We start from the raw sequence: 24,677 nt of genomic DNA on the forward strand, positions 1-24,677 counted from the left end.
GGGTAGGTCTAAAACATATCAAAGCTTCGACGCAATAAGCGAACTCGGACATGCCCTGCGAACGCTTAAAACTTCAGGTTGACAATACCTCTGCTCTAAAACATGCACAGAACATCTATATGTACATGTACATACACGTACGTTACGCACATACTGTACATCGTATGTCAGTCAGCCTGCAGAGCACGTGTTGACGAGGTCAAATCCTGTCCACATCACAGTGACCGTTTTAGCCGATTTTCGGCTAACCTTGACAGATTTTATGTTCATGCATACGCATAGTCAGGGGCGTATAATAAAAAATCATAATGCCGAAAAGCCCTATGTTACGTATTTAAAGGTGCAGTTTTTCTGCAGTGGGATTTTCCACAAGCCTTTTCCTATACAACACTGATATCTTACTGAGTAGTTCTGAACCTCAGCCGAGAATTACTATGAGAAGGAAAGAGAAATCGTATTTTTTTCGGTCTGTCATTCGATTGAACATATTCCTAAGGGTCAGAATATCAAGTAATATTTCATAAAAATGTTTCAGTTCAAAGGCAAATTACAAATTAAAGGTGCAATTTTTCTGCAGTGGGATTTTGTTTAGCCCGTTAACTTTGTACACGTGTTAGCCCATTGACTTTGTACACGTTTTCAAGCCACCATTTCTATAACTTGGCGATCTGGAATCGTCATCAATGTAACAGCCAAGGAAGACCCTCATACAAAAATTATGCCAAGACTATGACGTCATGATGACGTCATCACCCAATTTTGTTTATTGATTTTTGAAAATTTACGTGCATATTATGTTGTCCTATATCTACAGAACTGTAAGCCTGATTGGGTTGAAACTTGGTATGTGGCTAGACCGGGATGTGTTATAGGTAAAAAAAACCAATTAGGTGACGCCATGATGACGTCATCCGGAGATTTTATATGAATATTTGAGGTTTTTGACCTTTTAGCCATATCTCATGAACGTAACATGCAAAATTAAAAATTCTTTGTGTATTTGGTCTGTTAGGTAATAGGTATTTGCACAACATTTTGAACTAAATATCTGACATCATTATGACGTCATAAAAATGCGATTTTCAAAATACACATATAAGGAAAGGTCCGACTGTCATGAAACTTAATGGGTAGGTAAATAATGGTACTAGTATACAAAGTTTAAAGTGACGTCACGATGACGTCATCGTTTGGTTTTTATAATTTTAAGATATTTTAAATGTTATTGTGCTTCCACAAATTGCACACTTTCTTTCACCGGATTGACATTAAACTTGGTTCAAACCAAAATCACAATGACAAAATGTGCATTGAGAAGGGTCTTAAGGATGACGTCATTGCAGGGCAAGTGACATCATTTGATAAAATTATACTTTAGGAATTATTCTAAGCGTTTTGAACAACCTTTAACTGCATAAAGCACTCTGAAAATGCGAAAAAGCCCTGTGTTCTGTTTGCAAACAGACATACAGCTCTAGTTTTTTTTTCTTCCACTTTTTTTCTCATAGGATAACACGTGTTTTCGTTCTACAACGCACTTTTGGACTTTTTTCAAATCCGATCAACTTCAAACCTGGCACACACTTAGACCACCATCTGAAGATGTGCGCCGAAACTTTTCGTCATGCTGACGTCATCACGTGATTTATTATAGATTTTTGAATATTTAATTTTTCCCATAGACTTTGTACACAGAAATTTAAAAAAAAATGTCAATTTTCAGAGGGCATTTTCGACACTTTGCCAGTAATTCATTTACACCAATCTTTGTGCAAGCAATGACCCTAATTCAAACAACATTGTGTAACGATGACGTCATGATGACGTCATCCGGTGTTTATTTATGGGCAATTAAATTGTGACACTTTTAATATTTGAAAATGCATAAGAAATCAACCGTACGCGTCCGCAGCATTCTGTTGCCGGCAAGTGGTAGAGTAGGTTGAGGTCTTTATTTCATTCAGTGTGCGTAAAATCACGTGACCCTTGCTTCCGGTCGAAAAAGGCCCAAACCGGAAGTGGCTTATTATTTAAAAGTGGTAATAGATATGATCTTGCTTTTAACGGTGTTAGTCTCTTGGCTAGAAGTATTCTTCAAATCATCTACCGATGACGTCATGCAATCTTCGAGCGCCCTCTAGCGACAGGTTGAATATTTTCAAAAATGTATTTTGAATAGATGTCTGTGGCGAAGTTTGTCGGAATCGCCCAAATATTGGTGTATATGATGACCTTGACCCACTTAAGACGTGTGCAAAGTTTAAGGTGTATGACGTCATCAGACCGGAAGTTATAATGAAAAGACCCTTTTTCCTTAAAAAATTCCTGAAAAATCAACCATGGCAGTTTTTATATTAGTTTTTACTTTAATTGTCTATTTAAGGGTAGGTCTAAAATATTTCAAAGCTTCAAGGCAATAAGCAAACTCGGACATGCCCTGCGCACGCTTAAAACTTCAGGTTGACAATAACTCTGCTTTAAAACATGCACAGTCCACAATGTACATGTACATGCACGTACGTTGTACATATCGTATGTCAGTCAGCCCGCGCACAGCGCACGTGTTGCTGAGGTCTATCCTGTCCACAGTGACCGTTTTAGCCGATTTCCGGCTAACTTTGACAGATTTCATGTTCATGCATAGTCAGGGCGTAGGAAAGACACAGCTCAGTGTTTGTCCACAAACACATTTCTAGTCTTTCTTTCTTTCTTTCTTTTTTTTTCCGGACAATACTTCTCCGCGGGTTTTCTCTTAAACGGTATATGGTATGAACTTGTAACTTTCAATATATATCGACCCTTATCCGAAGTGGTGCATATTACTCTGACGTCATGATTACGTCATCGGGTGTCAAATTACAAGTGATTTTATCTGAAAAAGTGACCAATTACTTTCACCTATAACTCTTGAACTAAACAATCAATGATGTTTGTATTCTGTAATCAGATAGACCATTAATCGCTTAACAATTTTTGTAGTGTACGTGAACTCGCTTGACCTTTACTTCCGGGTCTACCGGAAGGTCAAAGTTAGGTGAATTCAAAATGAAGACCTTAGCCTGACATCAAAACAAAGCAGCATTTCTTCCGAACGGTTCACGGTATGATCACAAAACCTTGTGTGAACTTGTACCATATTACGAAGATGTTGTACATTTTGTTACGTCATCATGACGTAATCAGGTATCAAATTACAAGCAATTTAAGGGCAAACTTTGACAAAATAGTTTGAGTTATATATTTTGAACTAAATAGAGTATCGTGTTCGTTTTTTCGTGAGGTTGTAGACTATGCCGTGAGAAACATTTCATGTTCCCGGATGCAAAACCGCTTGACCTTTACTTCCGGTGTTACCGGAAGTGCAATAAAAACTGAATATTACTCAAAAGCGGAAGCATTTCACTACAGACATATATATTATGAAAGTGTATAGTGAGGAATGCAAGACGCAAAAAACAGTGTGATGACGTCATCATCCGAAAGGGCGCCCCCTATCGGCACATAAAATATAGTTTCCCGTCTGTAATTGTAAAACTATCCGTCCAAATTTTACCAAATCGCCCCTTGACATTCTCTGATTAACCACACATAAGGTGGCAAGGTTTCAAATTCATGACGTCATCAGACCGGAAGTTACTCTAAGGAGAATTCGAAAATGATCAAAGTTTAAATTTATTTTTATCATTTGATCCCTGTCATATCTTCGAAGTCCAAATAATGATATCCATTACAATGTTCACCTTTGGATCTCTAATGATGTGACGTCATCAAACCGGAAGTTAGGTGTTATAAATACGTCGTCAAACCGGAAGTTATGTGATATTAATACAAACAATTATATTTCCCATATTTTCATACGTTATTTAATTTTAAAATGACAAATTATCCTCTCCGAACTTTATCAGTATTCACTAACCATTTTTGACTGATGACGTCATCAAACTAGAAATAACTTTTTGTGCACATAGAATGTTTACTGAAGTTTATCACACCGTTAAAGATACCTTTTTGAAACATTGATTGTACTTGAAGGGATTTAATTTCGTGATCCTTTTTTCTACATATATTCCTAACTTAACTGGGCAGTGTATAATGAGAAGGCTGTCCGCCCGACCACTCTGCGTTTGTAACTCAACAAACGCGAAACTCTAGTTGTTTTTGTTTTGGTTTCTGAGAAGAAAGTAAGATTGGACCAACACTTATTCAACCGGGAGTATCGCCATTCCGGATCTAGTCACTGAGAGGAATCAGACGTCACTTAATTATATAAATGGAAATGTAATTATTTAATTAAAGAAACTCTACTTACAAGTATATAGGGCAACAACTCTACCTAATCGTAATGGATAGATACATTTTAATCTTTCAAATTTTTACCAAAGATTCTGTAAAACTTTACCTATTTTTTTACAAAGATATTAATATACCTCTCTATTAATATACCTCTCTATTAATATTCTCTCTTACTTTCTGAATCTTGCTTTAATTTTTGAAGGAACAAAATGGGGGGCTTGTCCCCCCACTGGATCCGCCCCTACTACCAAAAAATTGTTGCCTGCTTTATAAATGTCTAGTGGACTAAGTTAATTACATGTATTCAATTTTTATTTTGCCTTGTATGTTTTTTATTCCTTTGTATTGCCTGATTTTACTTCTTGCGAAACGCAACACAGTACAAAGATTTTATTGGTCAAAAAATGGGTTTTATACGGCATGGGGTCCGCGGCCCGCTTAAGGACCCCAGGAAAATTTGGACCACAGATGCTCTGTGGTGCAATCTGAGGCGACCACTAGCCCCTTTCCCCCTGAATTATTTGAGGAAAAGTTTTTAAGACTTTTTGAGAGGAATTTCGAACAACCTAATACACATACTCGTATTTCGTACTCCTACTCGTAATTAGCGTCGGGTTAGCGTTCGTTAAATGTCTTTATAATTATTTGTTTAAATATGTTTTTTATAGCAGGGGGTCATGGCTCTTTTTACCAAAACTAACTAAATTTACAAGTTTTCGAAGTACAATTTTACCAAAAATTGTTAAAAACCTTACCCAACGCCTGTTGTGCCTAACTATTAAGTTTTACCTAACTACTATTCATTAAGAGGTTCGTACGGCACATTGCAAATACGTAACATTTCACACAGCCTGTGTAATATTTTGTATACACTTAATGTGTACACTTGTGGTTTCTGTGTGACCACGTTGATGTCATCAGGATGTACGAACTTGGAGTTAGGCATGTTGGTGTCATAGGTCATGGTCGTGGGCTTGGGGTTGGGTTCAGGCGTGTTGGTATGGGTTGGTTTGGGGAAGGAACCTTCACAGGTACGCTCGTCTGGAAGGAGAGATATGCCGTTGGGGCAGAGACAGCTGTATGTAGCTGAGGCCTCTGATATTTGGGGTGCAGCAACGCATAGGTGGGAACAACCACCGTTGTTGCTTCCACAACGGCTTGATGTACCTGCAACGAAATCAAAAACAGCCATTATAGAAAACATTTTGAGTAATGTTTCAGATTTAGGAGTTTCCTTGTGCAAAACAAGATTTAACTGGACTCAAAAGTCTCAGTTTAGGACATATTTTATACTCAGGGACTTTATCAGTCAGTGACTCCGTCAGTCAGAAGACGGTAGACTAGCCTTTGGCTCTAGCAACATCTGACATTTTGTCCATTTTGCTATGTGGAACAGACAAAATATCTATAGTCACTATTCTTCAACAAGAATTTAGATATTTTATGGTTGGGAAGAAAATATGCGAGTTAATGCTTACGGTTTGGCTGTCGGAGTGGATGGTAGACCTTAATATCCATGAGTGAGTAGAGTTTTGTCAGGAGTGTTTCCCGATCCATGCCGGTGAATTTATTAGCTCTCGTGATGCACTCTCTGTTCCAGTCCGTCCAGTAGACGTGGTCCTCGAAGACGGAGATGGAGAACGGGTGAGGCAGGAGGGAGTGGCTCTCCAGGATGGTGCGGCGGTTGTTGCCGTTGAAATCTACGGTGCTGAGGGTATGTAGCTTGGCGTCGATCCAGTACAGCATCTCACTTGCATAGTCGATGGCCATGCCGTTGGGCCACTGTATCTCAATAGTAACGATCGAGGAACGGAAGTCGCCGTTCATGCCTGTCCTCTCAATGAGCGGGTGCTGTCCCCACTCCGTCCAAAACATGAACCTGTAAGTTTTAAAAACAAATAAAAGGACACCCAGCAAAAGGAAACTCATTTATTCACAATCTCAAAGCTGTTCTTTGGAAACTATTCTACTACCTTCGGGGAGGCATTTATGAAAATGCTCTTGAATGAAGAAAGAAACGGTAGGAAGAATTTCACTTTCACTCTTTTGCAAAAATAAAGGAGAATAGCAGACTTACCCAGATTCTGGATCCACAACAATAGCTCTTGGTTCGTCGATGTTCTCAGTATAGAGAGTCTTTGTGTCGCCAGTGTTGAAGCATGTCACGCCCACCGAGTTGCTACCAGTGTCGGTCCAGTAGACCTTACGATAGATCCAATCCATGGCGATACCATCAGCAGTCTCGATGCGGTCCACGAGCGTAGTTGGAGTGTTTGTGTCGTCAGTCTGGATCACGCCCCTGGAGATAAAATAAGAGATGTTACTCCTTTAGACAAACTAATGAAGCAAACCACTTCAGCAATGCCACGATAAATTCTCGTGGTATCATGCAGCAATTTTGCACTGATGATCAAAAGACTCTGTAAAACACCTCAGAAATCACGCCACGCTGCGAATTTTTTTTATTAATACTTACTTGTAGATTTTTTCATCAGCCACGTCTGTCCACACGAGTGTGTTGGTCTGCACGTCAAAGTCCAAAGCCACGACACTCTCAAGGTTGGAGTAGAGCAGCGTATAGCTTTTGGTATGGGCATCAAATGAACGGATGTCGTGTCGGTTGGCAAATAAGATCAGAGGGTCAGGTCCCGTGGCTCGGCAGAACTGGTTGTTCTCCAGGATGTAGCCGTCGTCGCAATTACACTTGTAGTGACCTTCTAAGTTGTCGCAGCCCTGACTGCAGCTGCCAGGGATGGTCTCACATTCGTCGATGTCGACACAGAGATCGTTGACGAGCTCGTAGCCGGAGCGACAGGAGCAGTAGGCACCATTAGGGAGGTCGTTACAGATGTGATGGCAGCCTCCGTTGTTTTCTTCACACTCGTTGGTATCTGAATGAGTGCAAATTAAACTTTGTTACAAATTACTTCCAATTTGTCGATCAGTAACTCCTTCCATACTTACAAAGTGGTCAGTAACAAAATGTGCTTGCATTATGCCCAAACAGATTTTTAAAAGCTTGGCAATTAGATGTACATGCACTTGTACTTATTACTGTGTCCAAACCACCCCTCAGCTTATAGACTTGATCACAAGTCCTTACAAGTACAGGCAGTCCTTATAGTGAACCGATCCTGTAAGCACCGCCCCATGGGATTCTGACCAATCACAGCCGTGATTTATGTCTGACATGCGTGCACAAAAGTCCGACATGCGTGCACGCGCGTATGATGCGCGCGGAAGGAAAATGCAACGTGGCATTGGAGAGGAGCACGTGTTAATTTGCCCACGTGCGCAGTGGGACTGACGTCACAAGTCCATCATCGTCCAGTCCCAACTATGACAGAGGCAATCATTAATTGTTTTATTCCTTGTTACTTGTGATTGGACTTGTGAATTGACTTTTGATTAGTGACAGGACTTACTATGGACCCTCTGATGAAAATCCCCTTTATCTATCTGACGTATCTACTACTCACAACAAATGGTGCCCATTGGTTCATCCTCCCAGCTTCCGCAATCGTTCTGCTGATCGCAGACCTGGTCCATTGAAATACAGGCTCCGTTTGGGCATTGGAACTCAGTGTGCTCATGGCAACGATTTGCAGGTACTAAACAGGAATAAATGAAAATGTATACTGCTATTTTTTCTTCCAATAATTTTAACACAAATTCAAATAAGGAAATCCCATGTTTGCCTTTGCATATCCTTTATCAATCAAGGTATGTGAGACTGAAAATGTCCATACCAAATGAAAATTTAATATAAATTTTATGAAACAGATACTGACAAATTAACTGTGGATTTGTAGCTTTAATTTCTAGCACTTACCAGAGCATCTGGCCTCATCAGAACCATCATCACAATCACCGACAGAGTCGCACAGTTTGGATCCGTTAATGCACATTCCATTGTCACAAGTAAACTGGAATTCAGCACAAATCTCCAGATCTGTAGAGGTAACAGGGGAACAAAGGCCACAGAAGTGTGGATTAATAAATCAGTCATAATCTATGGCATACTATATGCATCAATTTAACAGCCCTATGGGTAATTTTGCAGCATTTATTTACTGTATTACATGTATGTAAATTTAAGAAAGTTGTTTCCTTTCTGTCTTGTTATACTACCAGTACTTTGGAATATAGCAGGATTTTTTTCAGGATAGATCTATACTTACGACAATCCAGCTCATCCGATCCATCAGTACAGTCCCTATCCCCGTCGCAGTGCCACGACTCGGGAATGCAGTGCCCGTTGGTGCAAGTAAACTCTCCTTCAGTGCAGCGCATGGAGGGCGTTTGCCCGCACGAAGCTGGCTCGTCCGACTGATCAACGCAATCACTGTCCCCGTCACAGACCCATCGCTGGGGGATACAGACGGAGTTGTTGCAGTGGAACTCGGTCGGGGCGCAGGGGGGCTCGGAGCAACCCAGCTCGTCTGAGTTGTCACCGCAATCATCCACCTGGTCACAGCGCCAGCGCATTGAAATACACATCTGATTGTTGCAAGTGAATGCGTTGGCTGGGCAAGTTACCTCAGCTGTCATGAACAAGAAATGAGAAATCAGATCAAGTAGAGTAAGATCTATAATAAAAGCACACATGATACTTCATATGATTATTAGTGGTCTAGTTACTACAGGAATTGAAATATAGCACGATTTTTTTCAGGATAGATCTATACTTACGACAATCCAGCTCATCCGATCCATCAGTACAGTCCCTATCCCCGTCGCAGTGCCACGACTCGGGAATGCAGTCCCCGTAGGTGCAAGTAAACTCTCCTTCAGTGCAGCGCATGGAGGGCGTTTGCCCGCACGAAGCCTCGTCCGAGTGATCCGAGCAATCACTATCCCCGTCACAGGCCCAGCGCTGGGGGATACAGACGGAGTTGTTGCAGCGGAACTCGGTCTCGGCGCAGGTGAGTTCGGGGCAACCCTGCTCGTCTGAGTTGTCACCGCAATCATCCTCCTGGTCACAGCGCCAGCGGATTGTAATACACCTCTGATTGTTGCAAGTGAATTCGTTGGCCGGGCACGTAACCTCAGCTGTCATGAACAAGAAATTAAAAATCAGATGAAGTTGAAAAAGACCTTAAGCACAGATTATACTTCATATGATTTTTAGAATATAATTGTAAACTGCTGGATACATCAACTTTACTTCAGTTCAAAGTGAAGAATGAACCATGCCCTTTGCAAACAGTGAAGGCGTAAGTTATTTCCGGTACTTAGTTCGAAAAAAACTAAGTTAACACTTCGTCGGAACGCTCTAATCCACCCGTGGATGGCTAATTTTTTTACTCGTAATAAGTGGACCGTGTAGTGCAAGCTGCGCCAAAGATAACGATCTACCCCTTGTGGCGATGAGCCATGAAGTACCGCTGGAAGTGGAACGCAACTGACCGTGCCACTTTTTGTGGTAGTTCAGCAGCGGCGGATCTAACGCTTTTCAAACAGGTGGAGGGGGGGGGGGGCATCACCAAAAGGGGCACTTGCTCAGAAAAAAGGCACCTTCCTGTAGAGTGTGCGTATGATATGCACGTAGTGTTTACATGTAGTTAAGCCACGCCCCTTATTATGTACGTGACCTGTGCCTTGCGTAACCCTTGACCGGCACCTCACTGCCGAATTCTCATACAGGTACGTTGTCAACTTTTGAAGCTCGTTTTTGAATTGAAATATCATTTGTTTGCAAACTGCACGCTACCCAATATTGCATTAGGATTTGTCCGCTAGTGTTCATAGATAATACTGGAGGCATTAAAGTAAAGTTTTGATAAGATATAAATGTAGGTTTTGGGCTCCAAAGTGTGAGCTCGTTGTGGAGAGTTTGGCGAACATTGTGCGTGTAGTATAGGCATACACGCGTTCACGTGCAAAATGTGACAGCATGGTGCGCGCACACGTGATATTCCCATGTAATTGTGTACATGTATAACGTTACGTACGTATTTATGTTCATGTATAATTTAACGTGGGTCTTATTGCGCATTGTCAGATTCCAGTACATGTACTGTGATTATCTAAGGTTTACATTTAGGGAATAATAACCCACAAATAATGGCTCTTCCTGTTCATTGAGGACTGGTGTGTATGAAAGTGGTTGATAGTGTGTATGAGTGTGCCTGGCCAGCATGTGTAAATGTGAGCCTGCTCCTTTATGTTCAGCATTGCCTGAGGTAATTCTTATTTCATGCGAAGATTGTTTATTTAATTTGGGGAAATAGATCTACATGTACACGTTTATTGTAATTTTATATCTGTATAACACTGACATGTGCGTGCTTTTTGTAATTTGTATTCTTTGTATTTTTACCTCACTGCCGAATTCTCATACAGTGAGAATTGGCAGCTGGGCTGGCAGGTTGGCAAGAATAAATGGCAGTCATTGAGCCTGAGGCAAGGAAACTAACTTCTCAAGCGTCACCTGTTCACTAGGACCTGCGTGCCCGTGTTGCCCTCCCAATCACCCATTTAGCCAGACCCAGAGCTCTTCACCAGTTAGTCATACAACCCACACTAGTAGTAGTACTACCTCATCACCCAACCCCACCCCGTCCCTAGGATCCTCTACAAGCGTAGTCGGCAGGATGGTGGAGTGTGTAGCAGACGTGGAGATCAGATCGTGGACGAGGGAGCTGGAAACGTAGTGGGAGTTGCACCACAGCTATTGAACTGACTGTAATTATTTTCGGTTTTAGCCTCTTTGTGCAAATTTGAATCATCAAAGGTCATTTCATAAATTGTTTCCAATATATTATCCCCCAATTACTGATTTTCGTGATATCAAAGGTGTTATTGAATTTGTATCATATTCACCAAAGAGAAGTGGTTTCCTTGTACATGTAACTGCTTTTACTCACGTAAATTTCACACTTGCTGTTGCAAATTGATAGCAGGTTGACTTCAAAATTGTTTCATATAGTTTGCCCATATTTTTACACAGCTTGTGTTTTGAGGTTTTCTTTTTGTCCAATCGGAGTGTTGACTTTGTATTCACCGTTCCAAGTGTTAAACGGAATTAGCTTGTTGTGCCCACGTATTTGATTTCCATGTAGTTGTGCATTAAGCTTACAGTGTTACTTGAGCAAGTCAGCATCAAGTAATTTTAAGGCATCTTGGGCACTTCTTGTAACTTTTCTTAAATACAGAGGAGTGTTGGTACTGTTTTTTCGATAAAGTTGTTGAATCTACCGGTTGTACGCAGTTTAGCATGTAATTACAAATCTTGTTTTCGGAAAAGTAATTTCCGAGTTGTGCATTGCCAGATTTTGAATTGATACTTTGGAAGGAACATAATTTGTTTAGATTGGTAATTTCATTTATAGTATTTGATATTGTATCACATGCTTAAATTCTAGAGTTGGTTGTATTTTGTACATTGATGTAGCTCTGCTCGAGGTTGTGCATTTTTTTCAAGCATCCATTGTAGTTGAATTTAAAGGTACAATCTTGTGGAGTTTTTTTGTGGATTGATATTTGTAGTGCCACATTACATACCAAAATGGATGCACACTTGTAATGATGTGTATTTGCCATTGTTGATTTTACACTGAGGTATCATACTTACCATAGAGTAGTAAGAGCATTCAAGATTCAGATCAGTTAGGAATTTAGTGTTGCATTGTGCTACTTTCAGAGGGATTATTGCATTTCAAGTAGCATCCTTGTAGAAATTGAGAGTTGTTAACTTCTTGTTGCATTGATAAGGTCAAGGTGTGTGGGTGAACCTTGTTACCCCCCCCCCCTTGTTTCAGCATTAAGTTTTAGAAATACATGTAACTTGTCCTCACTATGGCTTATGTGAGAGTTCAAGGTGCCAAGTCTGTACAGCGGTTTCCGTTGGAGGAGGAAGGAGGACCGTTGCACCTTACTGTTCTGCGGTCACAACACCCTACTGCTACTGGCCTACTCTACACTGAGGGAGACGATAAAGTAGTTGTTCCAGCCCAGGGTGACGTAATTAAGCCGCCACCTGATGGATGGGGAGAGCGTGTATACGCAGTGCTACTTCCAGAGCCAATTGCAAGCACCGCAGAGAGTCCATCGATTCAAGGTCTTCAGGAGCAACTGACAAAGCTTCTTTCCAGACCCCAAGCACCACTTGTGATGGCACCAGATCGCAAGATCACTGCATTTGATGGCAAGGCGGGCGAAATCCAAGACTTCCTCACCAGCATGAAGAATGCATTTGAGCGCTACTCCATTCCTGAAGACCAGAGGGGCCATTTCCTCCTAGATTATGTCCGTGGAGGACCGCGAGCAGAAGTAAAGGCCTTGCTCCAGGAAAATAAGGGTGTCACCGAAATTCTGGCCTTCCTACGGGAGTCCTACGGTGAAAAACTTGCGGTTGGGGAGTTACAGCGGCTCTTTTTGGAGAGGAAGCAACACCCAGGTGAAGGCATCAGGGATTTTGCTGTGGAATTGGAGAAGCGCTTTCTCAGGCTTACTCGACGTGATGCCAAGCTTTTCTCCTCTCCAAATTCTGCTCTGGCTGAACAGTTCATTGAGGGGTTGGACGACAATTACCTGCGGAACACCTGTAGAGACTTGCTCGAGCGAGGATCTGTGACCTCCTTCCGCGACCTGCGAGAGTATGCCCTGAAACGAGAAGGGCAGGAATTGGCCCGCAGCAAAGCGACCGCACCCGGAATGGCCTACCAAGCAGCCATCCAGACAAGCAGTGAAGGTAGCACCAGGAACATTACTAACGAGGATGTCTTGGGAGCTGTTCGGGAGATTGGCAACCAAGTAGTTCGAGCAGTCAAAGAAGTAGTGGCTTTTCCACCCCCTTCGCACACCAGTCCTGGACATCTACACTCAGATCAGGGGGCGATGTATCAAGCTGGTGGCTCATACCAGACGGGCTATCGTGACAGGTGCTATACATGCGGTCGTCTTGGACACTTCGCCAGGAATTGCCCCACCCGAGGTGGACCAGTTCGTAAGACGTGGCCCAGAGGACGGGAATCCCCGCAGTGGTGTCCAGATCCCAACTTCCCCCAGCGTCAACCAGAAGAGATGCCAGCGCCGCATCGAGCTCCACAAGAATTAAATGTCAACCCTCTGCTGTAGAGAGCCATACCGCAGAGGTTGGTGTGAGAGGCTCACCTACCAATGTGGATCCACACTTTCTTGCAAAGACTGTGGGTGAATGTTATTCTGTAACTGCCATTTTTAAGGGTGTAGTAGTGAAGTGCCTACTTGATCCGGGCTCGCAGGTTACTTCGGTTGGAGAACAGTACTTCAGAATGCACCTGAGTCCAAGGGGTTTTCAGCTTAGACCAATACCTGAGCTTTTTTCCCTTGTTTCAGCTAACGGGGCAACCATTCCCTATGCTGGTTATTTTGAGACTGACATACAAGTGTTGGGGCACAATGCCGAATCTCGCATAGTGCTTGTGCTGAAGGAGGAGACATCACATCTGACATTAGGAAGAGGTGTGCCAGGCATACTTGGCATGAACGTGTTGCAACAATGTTGGGAGCGGCTTGTGAGTACCTGGGGTGGACACTGCCTGACCAAGATTCCCTGGCCAGGTCAAGATGGAACTTGGCAGAGGGCGATGCATTTGGTTGAAAAGACCATGAAATTCGACTCAAAGCGTGGGAGCGTCGGACGGGCATACCTTGGGGGGCATGCAGTTGTCGTCTCTGCACGGCAGGGGGTTGTCATCCACGGCAGAGGGAGCATCTTCCCTGGAAGAAGTACTTACGAGGCTGTCCTAGAGCCATCAAAGAATGGAGGCCCTCCCGCTGGAATTACAGTTCCGCCGTGTCTTGTCAAGGTAGAGCTGGGTCGATTCCATGCTACGCTGTATAATGAGACTAATGAGGACCTTCTTGTGCCAAAGTCTGCAGTTCTGGGAACCCTGCACTTGGGATCAGTGCTCGACAAATGCGACGAGAGCCAGTCAAAGGGTGAAGCCAGTGTTTCTGTCAAGTCTAGCAAGGTTGCCGTGGTCGATAACGCTGATTTGATGCCTGTCCCAGTAGCTGTGGGATCCCAGCTTACGGTTGATCAAAAATCAAAGGTGTCAACCCTTCTGCAAAGACACAAGGAAGCATTTTCAACAGATGAAGCAGACCTGGGCTACACACAGACGGTTGCCCATTCAATCGAAACAGGAGATGTCCACCCAGTTCGCCAAAGGCATCGCCCACTACCTCCATCTCAATATCAGCTGGTACGAGAGCATATCAGGGACCTGTTGGAGAAAGATGTCATCAGGGAAAGCACCAGTCCTTGGGCGTCGCCAGTGGTTGTGGTTCAGAAAAAAGATGGCGGTATCCGATTGTGTGTTGATTATAGACGGCTTAACCAACTCACACGCCATGACTCGTTCCCCCTCCCGAGAATTGAAGAGTCACTGCAGGCACTCGGCGGGGCAAGATTCTTCACAGTGCTTGACCTGACAAGTGGATATTATCAGGTTGCCATGAGTCCAAGTGATGTCGAAAAGACGGCCTTCGTGGTGCCGTTTGGCCTCTTTGAGTATCTGCGAATGCCGTTCGGCCTTACTAATGCCCCGGCCACCTTTCAACGGCTTATGCAGAGGTGCCTCGGGGACCAGAATCATGACAATGTCCTGATATATCTTGATGACGTGATTGTCTACTCGCCGGACTTTGATTCCCACATGGCGCACTTAGACAGGGTATTCAGGAGGCTTTCTGAGCATGGGCTAAAATTAAAACCGGCCAAATGTCATCTGCTGCAACCAGAAGTTCGCTACCTTGGGCACCTTGTGTCGGCTGAAGGTGTTGCTGTAGACCCAGAAAAGATCAGAGTGCTCCAACAGTGGCCAGAACCATCAACTGTGCGAGAAGTACGTGCCTTTCTAGGCTTCACGGGTTACTTTCGGCGGTTCGTTAAGGGCTATGCATCAATTGCAGGGCCCTTATTCCGCCACCTCAAGTTAGACCCTAAGGCCAAGAAGACCCGATCGCCAAACGAGAAGATAACCCTTGGGGAGGCCGGTCAAATCGCCTTCAAGGACATCATTGGTCGTCTGACCAAGGCTCCTGTTCTCTGCTATGCAGATTTCTCAAAGCCCTTCCGCTTGGAGACTGATGCCAGTGGCACCGGCTTGGGTGCTGTACTGTTTCAGGAAGATGATGAGGGGAAGCAGCGAGTGATTGCTTACGCTTCTAGAGTCCTGAAGCCTGCAGAGCGGAGTGGCCGCTACAGCACGTTCAAGCTTGAGCTGCTGGCTATTATGTGGGCTGTAACGGAAGTATTCAAAGACTACCTGTTGGGGCACCAGTTCTCCATCGTAACAGATCACCAACCTCTTCTGTTCCTTGACAAGGCTCGCTTGGGTTGCACGGAGATGAGATGGGTCTTGCAGATGAGTGCATACAACTATGACCTGGTATACAGACCAGGAAAGGCCAATCAAGTTCCTGACTTTCTATCGAGACGGGCGGAGTTCGGAAGTTGTGAAGGTACTCCGGCAGAAAATCCTCTGGACTGTACCGCCCCTGTATCAAGTGCGACAATCAATGTTTCCCTAGATTGGCATCCGTCCCAGACAGCTGTCCCAGTCTCGGTCCGCGACTACATAGAAGCATGTCAGATAGGTGGTATCTCTTGCCTCCCTGGCCGCCCGGTGGAGCAGATAGCAGCTTTCCAGCAGGACGACTCCACACTGAAGAGCGTTATCCATTTCGTTGCAAGAGGGGTGCAACCTACACATGGTGAACGAGCAACCGTTTCCAAGGAGGCTTTGGCTCTCTTGCGTGACTGGAAGCGGCTATCCATGCAAGATGGTCTTTTGCGAAGGAAAGTGGTATCTCCAGCTACTCACCAAGTTTTGTTCCAACTTGTTCTCCCTGATGCTCTCCAAGAGGAGACTCTTGTTAGGTTCCATGACGAAGCAGGGCACTTTGGACCAAAGCGAACCTTCCAACTCCTCTGGGATCGGTTCCACTGGCACAACATGGAGAAGGCTGCCAAGGACTGGTGTGCGAAATGCAAACGCTGTGCAGTCAGCAAGGCTCCAACTCGACAGACCCGGCCGCCATTTGGAACATTGGCAGCAACTGCCCCACTGGAAGTCTTGGCAATGGATTACACCCTCTTGGAAGCTTCTAGTAGTGGCCATGAGAACGTCTTGGTGGTAACAGACGTCTTCACCAAGTATGTGTGGGCGATCCCCACGAAGGACCAGAAGGCTTCAACAGTTGCCAAGGCCTTGGTCTCCAATGTGTTCTTCTCCTTCGGATGCCCTCTCCGCCTACATTCTGACCGTGGGCGTAACTTCGAGTCCCAGGTTGTATCTAGTCTGTGCCAGATGTACGGAATACAGCAGAGTCATACTACGCCTTATCACCCTGCTGGTAATGGCCAATGTGAAAGATATAATCGGACCTTGCATAACATGCTTGCCGCACTCCCGGAACACAAGAAGAAGAGGTGGCCTGAATATCTGCCAGCATTGGTCTATGCGTATAACAACACAAGACATGCGACAACGGGAGTGGATCCATTTTTCCTAATGTTTGGGAGAAATGGACGCTTCCCACTGAGTACAGACGTAGGCGGGAAAGCCCTACATGCTGGTGATATGGGAGACTACATGCGTCGCCACCAGTCACACTTGCAAACGGCGAGGAGGATTGCCAGGGGAAACAACGAGAAAGCTATCCAAGCAAGAAAGGCTGTAAGAGCTGCCAAGGTTTTTGAGCGGCCCCTTGATGTTGGACAGTATGTCCTGGTCCGTTGTCGTAGTCATAAAGGTCGTGCCAAGATTCAGGACTACTGGGAGCAGGATCCCTACTTAGTTGTTCGTCGTCCTTTCCCGGACGGTCCAGTCTACGTTGTTAGGAACCACTTGGGCAAGGAGAAAGTTCTCAATCGCAGTGACCTGAAGCATTGCCCTTGGTTGTTGGAGGGACCTGCTCATCAGTCTTTCACAAGTGGGAGCGATGATGACTCTTCTTCAGGGGAGGAATCCCTGCATAGGTCGACTGGCCATGTTCTGTATCCAACGACCACTGCACCAGTCCGTGGCGAACCAGTAGACTTCCCCTTGTTGCTTGGCAACGCCAACTCAGACGTTAGTTCCACCCACGAGGTGGCAGATGCAGATGTTACTTGTGGGGAGATTCCTTCAGATGCTGGTACCGGGACACATGATGCGAGCAGATCTCGCTATCCAGTTCGTGCCACTCGGAACAAGCCCCCAGATAGACTTAAGTTGTAGAGTACATCTTTTTCACTTAGAAGAATTGTTAAAGTTGATCCCTGTAACTTAGTGTTAAGCTACTTCACTTAGAAGAATTGTTAAAGTTGATCCCTGTAACTTAGTGTTAAGCTAATTCACTTAGAAGAAATGTTAAAGTTATCCATGTTATCTAGTGTTAAAAGTATTGGGACGTTTGTGTTAATCTTGCCGTTAACTGCCAATTCTTGCCGGAAAGTTGCCTCCAGGCATCGAGGGCGATGCCTCCCTAGGCGGGAAAGAGTTGTAGAGTGTGCGTATGATATGCACGTAGTGTTTACATGTAGTTAAGCCACGCCCCTTATTATGTACGTGACCTGTGCCTTGCGTAACCCTTGACCGGCACCTCACTGCCGAATTCTCATACAGGTACGTTGTCAACTTTTGAAGCTCGTTTTTGAATTGAAATATCATTTGTTTGCAAACTGCACGCTACCCAATATTGCATTAGGATTTGTCCGCTAGTGTTCATAGATAATACTGGAGGCATTAAAGTAAAGTTTTGATAAGATATAAATGTAGGTTTTGGGCTCCAAAGTGTGAGCTCGTTGTGGAGAGTTTGGCGAACATTGTGCGTGTAGTATAGGCATACACGCGTTCACGTGCAAAATGTGACAGCATGGTGCGCGCACACGTGATATTCCCATGTAATTGTGTACATGTATAACGTTACGTACGTATTTATGTTCATGTATAATTTAACGTGGGTCTTATTGCGCATTGTCAGATTCCAGTACATGTACTGTGATTATCTAAGGTTTACATTTAGGGAATAATAACCCACAAATAATGGCTCTTCCTGTTCATTGAGGACTGGTGTGTATGAAAGTGGTTGATAGTGTGTATGAGTGTGCCTGGCCAGCATGTGTAAATGTGAGCCTGCTCCTTTATGTTCAGCATTGCCTGAGGTAATTCTTATTTCATGCGAAGATTGTTTATTTAATTTGGGGAAATAGATCTACATGTACACGTTTATTGTAATTTTATATCTGTATAACACTGACATGTGCGTGCTTTTTGTAATTTGTATTCTTTGTATTTTTACCTCACTGCCGAATTCTCATACAGTGAGAATTGGCAGCTGGGCTGGCAGGTTGGCAAGAATAAATGGCAGTCATTGAGCCTGAGGCAAGGAAACTAACTTCTCAAGCGTCACCTGTTCACTAGGACCTGCGTGCCCGTGTTGCCCTCCCAATCACCCATTTAGCCAGACCCAGAGCTCTTCACCAGTTAGTCATACAACCCACACTAGTAGTAGTACTACCTCATCACCCAACCCCACCCCGTCCCTAGGATCCTCTACATTCCATTGGTGTGAAAATTGTGAAACTATTTTTGTTCACATTGCAAGGAATACATGTTACCCGGAAGAAAATTGAACAAAATATGAATGGTTTGATGTCATTGCTGTTCAGGATACACTAGATGTGGTGTGAGGAACTACCTATGTATGGGAGTGTGACCGATGATTTATACCTATAGGGGCTGACCTTGGGTATACGTGTAGGAGACCCTTTGGTCAGGAGAGGACCTTGGAACTTGGGTCTGGATTCTTGGCCTTGTGTTCGTTGCATTGCTGTGCTGTCTTGTCGTAGTAAAGTTCTTCACAGGTGTTTTCCGGTTGCAGATGTTGCATTCTCTCCTTGTCAGATCATGGAGGAATAAGAACATTCCTCCATGGTCAGATGGGGTAAAATTGAGAACAACTTGATCTTGGGGAGGTGAAAGAATTGGTTGTGGAGGTAGCAATCAGTGTGTGTGGGTTTGCCGTACCATGGCCGTACACACCGTGCCATCTGGTTGTCTGGAGACCTGCAACATCTAGGAGAGAGAGGCAGCCATCTTGTTTCTGATCAATTGTGAACTGGATGTTGCTGAGCAGCCTGTTGAGGTGTTGCAGAAACTACGGTGTTCCATCAGCTCTTGCATGTTCAATTCATTGAGGGTGCTGAGCTGTACGTGATAACCACCACTGACATGTTGCTCTCTGCTGCTGCTGTTCGATGTTCTTTAGTGGCATTCCAGATAGTACAGTACGTAGCCCTCAACAATTATCAGCTTATGAGAATTAAGTGACATATGGAAAATTGCGTGGAGGTGCATGGACATACATGTATTCCCAGTGGTGCAACAATTGGACAATAAAGGACAAGCTAGGTATGTACATCAGATTATGAGTTTCTTGTTGTTGGGCTTTGACCATGGGCGTCGCCAGGATTTTTTCTAGAGGGGGGCACAAAAGTTTTTGCAAAAAGATGCTTGTATTTCTCAACACATTCTCGATTTATCAGTTTTAAAGGGGGGCAGGGACATTTTGCCCCCCCCCCAACTCATTAAATTTACACCACTTTGTCTTCGCACCTCTTTTTCTCTTTTTTTTTTTTTTTTTTTGCTTTCCAGGGGGGGGGGGCAAGTGCCCCCCCTTGCCCCCCCCCCCCCCTCGCGACGCCCATGGCTTTGACCATTCTATTAACCGAGGGTGTTTAACCAGATGGTAGACCTTAATATCCATGGGTGAGTAGGGTGTTGTGAGGAGTGTTTCCCGATCCATGCCGGTGAATTTATTAGCTCTGTGTGCTGGTTGTCTATATACCTCTACTTGCTAATGTTGGAACTTCACAAGAATTCATCATTTCTAAGCTCAGTGGCTTGGACGCCTCCTCGCCCAACTTTCCCAAAATCATTTCAGGAGATTTCAACCAGTACAGGCTAGTACGCTGCGTTGCCTACTTGCAATCAATTATGTACAACAGCATAACCACAATGAAACAACACTTGATCTCTGCTACTGTAACATTGTAGGCATATACCAGAACAGCCAAAAACATGTGCTCCACTTGGTAGATCTGGTCACAAAAATTTTCTACTACTGCCAGCCATCCTATAGACAGAATTCATAAGAGGAGAAAATTGGTTGTCAGGGAAAGGAGTGTTTGGAGCACTGATGCTACAGAGAAACTATGTGCATGCTTTGATTGTACACTTTGTGATGCACTTCATGACTGCTGATACAGTGGAGGAGACAGTGATTGCAACATCTGACTACATCAAGTAGTTTTGTGTTGATTCTTGCTGGAAATCAAGTTTTTTGCATTCCCGGCCGCTGAACCTTCAAAGTAAGTCCCTAACAACAAGCCCATGGTTTTTTTCTCAGAACTGACGCATATCTTCATCAGCAGAAAAAAAAATCAGCGTTCTCAATATTATTGGTGATATAATGCAAGTGAAACTCATTGAGGAGATCCACAAGCAGATTAAAAATTAAGTCAAAGCAAAACTATAAGCAGAAACTGGACGATAACTTCGAAGGGAACAACCCACGTGCTGCGTGGCAAACAATTGCCACATGCGCTATGCTGCATGCGTGGCAAACAATATTTTGACGTCAGAAATACTCATCAGAATTCTTAAATTTGGTCTGGAAACTAGGCTGGCCTTAATATCTGCATCGGTTATATACGTGGGCTGAGTTATACGCCGACTGAACTATCCGATGAAGCCCAATGGGCACTTGTGCTGTAATGTGAAGAGAAAGGGTTAGAAATACCTAGACAATTTCCAATTCCAACAAAGAGGACAAAGACTTTTCTTGAAAGGGAGAAGGGGCTGAAACCTTCAACCTAAGTAACAGTCCTAATTCCTCAAATTTTAATATTTTTTTTCACAAGTAGTGGCGACACCACCATAGCCTAGCCCAGGTTGGACGACGTTTTCATTGCATGTGCACACAACGGAGTCTATCCTGGGCTACACCGGTAGCTTAGTAAGCTTCATGTACATGTACATGAAAAAGGATACCGTGGTCCGCAATGTTTACAAAGGCCACCGGTAGTCTTACAGACTTAGCACGCAATGCAACGCTGGAAATGATCAACATCACTGGGCAAATTTGCGCGTGCCTTCCGGAAAGATCAACATAGCTGATTACGCCGGATCCAGGCCTACCTGGGAACTCATCAGGCGTGACCTTCAACAAACTAGCCTCCCAGATAGACTAGCCTGGAAAAGTCATTGTGTTGCGTTCTGATTGGGTTGTACTAAGCATAAAAAATAGGTACATTCGGCTAGGGTCAGAAATTTTATGTATGCAGGTAAATTGGGTGACCAAGAGGAAACTAGAAGTAGAAACTTACTTCTGTGCGAATATGAAAGTGAAAACAATAAGCAAGCTTTGCTCTAAATTATTTAACTTAACTTGCTGGGAAAAAAGATTGTCTGAAAGTGAATGAACTGGTCACTTTCCATCATTTAAACACTTTTTTTCCATGAAATCATGGGGTTCAGAAGTTGAACTTGAAGCCATTTCAAGGTAGAACAGGAAACATTTGCACAACACAGTAAAATAATGCTATAACGAACACAGTTTTAACAAACATTTGGCTATGACGAACATCCCATTTGGCTCCTGAAATAGTTAAATATATTATAATGAACGAACAACTAAGGAACATTTTCTTACGGGCCCCATCATGTTTGTTACAATGGCATTCGACTGTACATCTGTGGTTCCATTTTAATCAAACAATCATATTTATTCAAATGAGCAGTGCTCAGATGATTAATCTCATTTCCATTTTCAAGGCTAACCATTTTACATTTCATTCAATTTGGTTTATCGACAAAGCGAATTCGTTAAGTAACAGTACGTCATATATTGTAACTTAAATTCAAAATGCAGTAAAATTTTACATAAAATGCACTTTGAATTGTGCGAGTACATTAATTTTTAACTTTTTCAAATGAATTACATAAATTACATGTACATTTATATAAACGCATGCAAAAAATCATGATACGGAATAGCAGTGTTCTGTTCTGAAACAGACATATAGGTCTAGTTTTAGTATTGAAATTATTTAGTAAAGCAATTAAGTCAACTATCAACTATTAAACAATCCCTTTTACAGACTTTTGCTGCTAGATTCTCTTAAAATGTTGAGTTTTGTGACCCCACCTTTCCACTGGTATGCATTTCCCCTGTTCGGGCCTCTCAAAACTTGTAGTCATACAAGACCAAAGTAAATTTGGTCTTGAATGACCACAAGCATGACAAGTTTTGGTTGAATTTAGCAGAAATTATAATCCAAACAATTGGTTATAGAACAACCCAAGTTTGGGTAGTTCCAGTTTTCAGCCTTTCTTGGGTAAAATTAACCCAGGCAATTTTTCAGTGTATATATATGGGGCCTAGTAGAGAAAACTTCAAAGTGAAATGACTTCAAGATCATTGGTTTTTGTAACATATGCTAAGTAGTTTACTTACCTTTATAATTGATTATTCACTTTTCAAATACTGCTTTACCGGGCTTTGTCTATATGGACCGGGTTGGGTTGGGATTTGGCTTTGATAGGTAACTCCTAATCCTTGTCTTTTAACTTCCCACGTTCAAAGGCACTTGTTGGGTTTATAAAGCTAGGCCTAAGTCCTCCTTTTCAAAATCTCAAAATCTGAAGAAAAAAAATGTGAATTTAAACCATCGGCACACTAGGGGCCTGTAGCCATAAGGAAAACACAACTTTTCGAGCTATAAATATCTCTAGGACTTACTTTACTTCTTGGACCATACATGATTCAAGCTTCACTGACAAGTATGCCCATACCAGAGAATGGGCCACTGATGGGCCGGAAAATGTGGAAAACTTCGTCACTCCAGCAGGACAGATGAGGAGTGGATATGTAAAGTTCTCTGACCTCTGCTCAACCACTCAAAAACAAGACAAAATATTTTGACCAAAAAAAGTTACCTCTAACTCCTGTTAAGCACACCGCTAGTAACACCAATAACACTGATGTCCTCAACGTATGCGCCATCATTGATAAAAACATCGGTTGGTTGACTGAAGGATTTCCTCGATAGAATAACGGACTCCTGAGAGCTCAAAACTCTGAGGGTCAATCCTATAAATCGTAACATGTATTCTGAACTGTTTGCACAGGGCATATACACGCACATAAAATAAATCACACTACCGGAAGAGGAAGTGAAAATTTTTTCCCAGACTCCAAATTACCTGAACATCCGTGCATCCTGGATGTGGTACCAGGCAGTGATTTCACTGAAACCTGGATACATAATGAAATCTGACACCTGGATCTGACAGAAATTTGTTTTAATTTTACTGCATGACTGTTTAGATAGCTTCTAAGGGGGCAAACCCCTGAACGCTTTGGGTGATCGGTATGAACTTCGGTGATCTCTTTTAACTTCTACCAGAGGTCAAAATGGTATACAAAGATTATTATGTAGGATGCCCACTGTTACCATGACAACCAGTTAAGTTATTATGAAACTTTGCGTTAAACTGTGAATATGTGCAATTTTATGATAGCAAAGAATGTTTTCGATGCCTAGGCCTATCATGTACTTACTTGAGACTAAAATCCATAGCCGCCCGAATAACTGCAATGCATGCTGGGAATCCAATATAGCCGAGTGAGAAGAATGGTGGCTCTTTCCCATGCAGATACGCTGCTCTTATCGACTTGAATAAATAGTCAAATTGTGAAATATCCTGTTCAAATAATGGGTCATATATAAAATATATAAACAGTTTTATTTCCTACTTTCAAGGGGACGAAACATAATAGGCCTACTGTGTAGTTCCACTGGTTCAGGTTGACTGACCCTGACCCTAACCCTAATCCGAATCCTATGGGGCGTCGGACCAATGGGACTTCGGACCAATGGGACGTCGGACCAATGGGACGTCGAACCAATGGGACGTCGGACTATAGAGACGTCCCCAAATAGCGTGCTGTGCGATTTCTCATCAGTGGGGGATCATACAAACACGAGGTCATGAACTGGACAATGCATATTCACAACCTTCCCCAAGTGCGCCCGCGGCATAATGCGTACATACGCGTCCGACATTTTGAAATCCTCATGGGCATCACGAGGGGGGGGGGGGGGGGGGGGGGGGCAAAAAAAGGGGGGGGGGAGGGGGAGAACAAGAGGTGCGAAGCCATATGGCTGTTAATTTGATAGGGGTGGGCAGGGGTCAGGCATATGTTCTCCTACCTATGCTCGGAACATGATAAATTGAAAATATGTTGAGAAAGTTAAGAAATGGGGAAAATGTGCTTTCTGTGAATGTTCATCTCACAACTTTACAATTTTGGTTTACATGCCCTACTAAAACATGTCGTGC

At 43.4% G+C, this 24,677-nt stretch overlaps 2 protein-coding genes across 2 annotated transcripts in view; one reads left to right on the forward strand and one right to left on the reverse strand.

Annotated features, from left to right (window-relative positions):
- Positions 1-24,677, forward strand: part of LOC119745982 (phosphomethylethanolamine N-methyltransferase-like) — a 40,072-nt gene that overhangs the window by 3,710 nt on the left and 11,685 nt on the right. The window lies entirely within an intron of this gene.
- LOC119745975 (very low-density lipoprotein receptor-like) lies at positions 4,159-23,430 on the reverse strand. Its single transcript, XM_038222711.1, has 9 exons — positions 23,271-23,430; positions 8,986-9,345; positions 8,475-8,837; positions 8,126-8,245; positions 7,773-7,904; positions 6,770-7,184; positions 6,371-6,592; positions 5,772-6,172; positions 4,159-5,460 (listed from the first exon to the last, which is right to left on the reverse strand). The coding sequence occupies exons 1-9, from the start codon at positions 23,350-23,352 to the stop codon at positions 5,090-5,092; spliced, it is 2,466 nt and encodes an 821-aa protein (XP_038078639.1). The 5' UTR covers positions 23,353-23,430; the 3' UTR covers positions 4,159-5,089.

Source organism: Patiria miniata, unplaced genomic scaffold (assembly GCF_015706575.1).
Source record: "Patiria miniata isolate m_02_andy unplaced genomic scaffold, ASM1570657v1 HiC_scaffold_12, whole genome shotgun sequence".
Lineage (NCBI taxonomy): Eukaryota > Metazoa > Echinodermata > Asteroidea > Valvatida > Asterinidae > Patiria > Patiria miniata.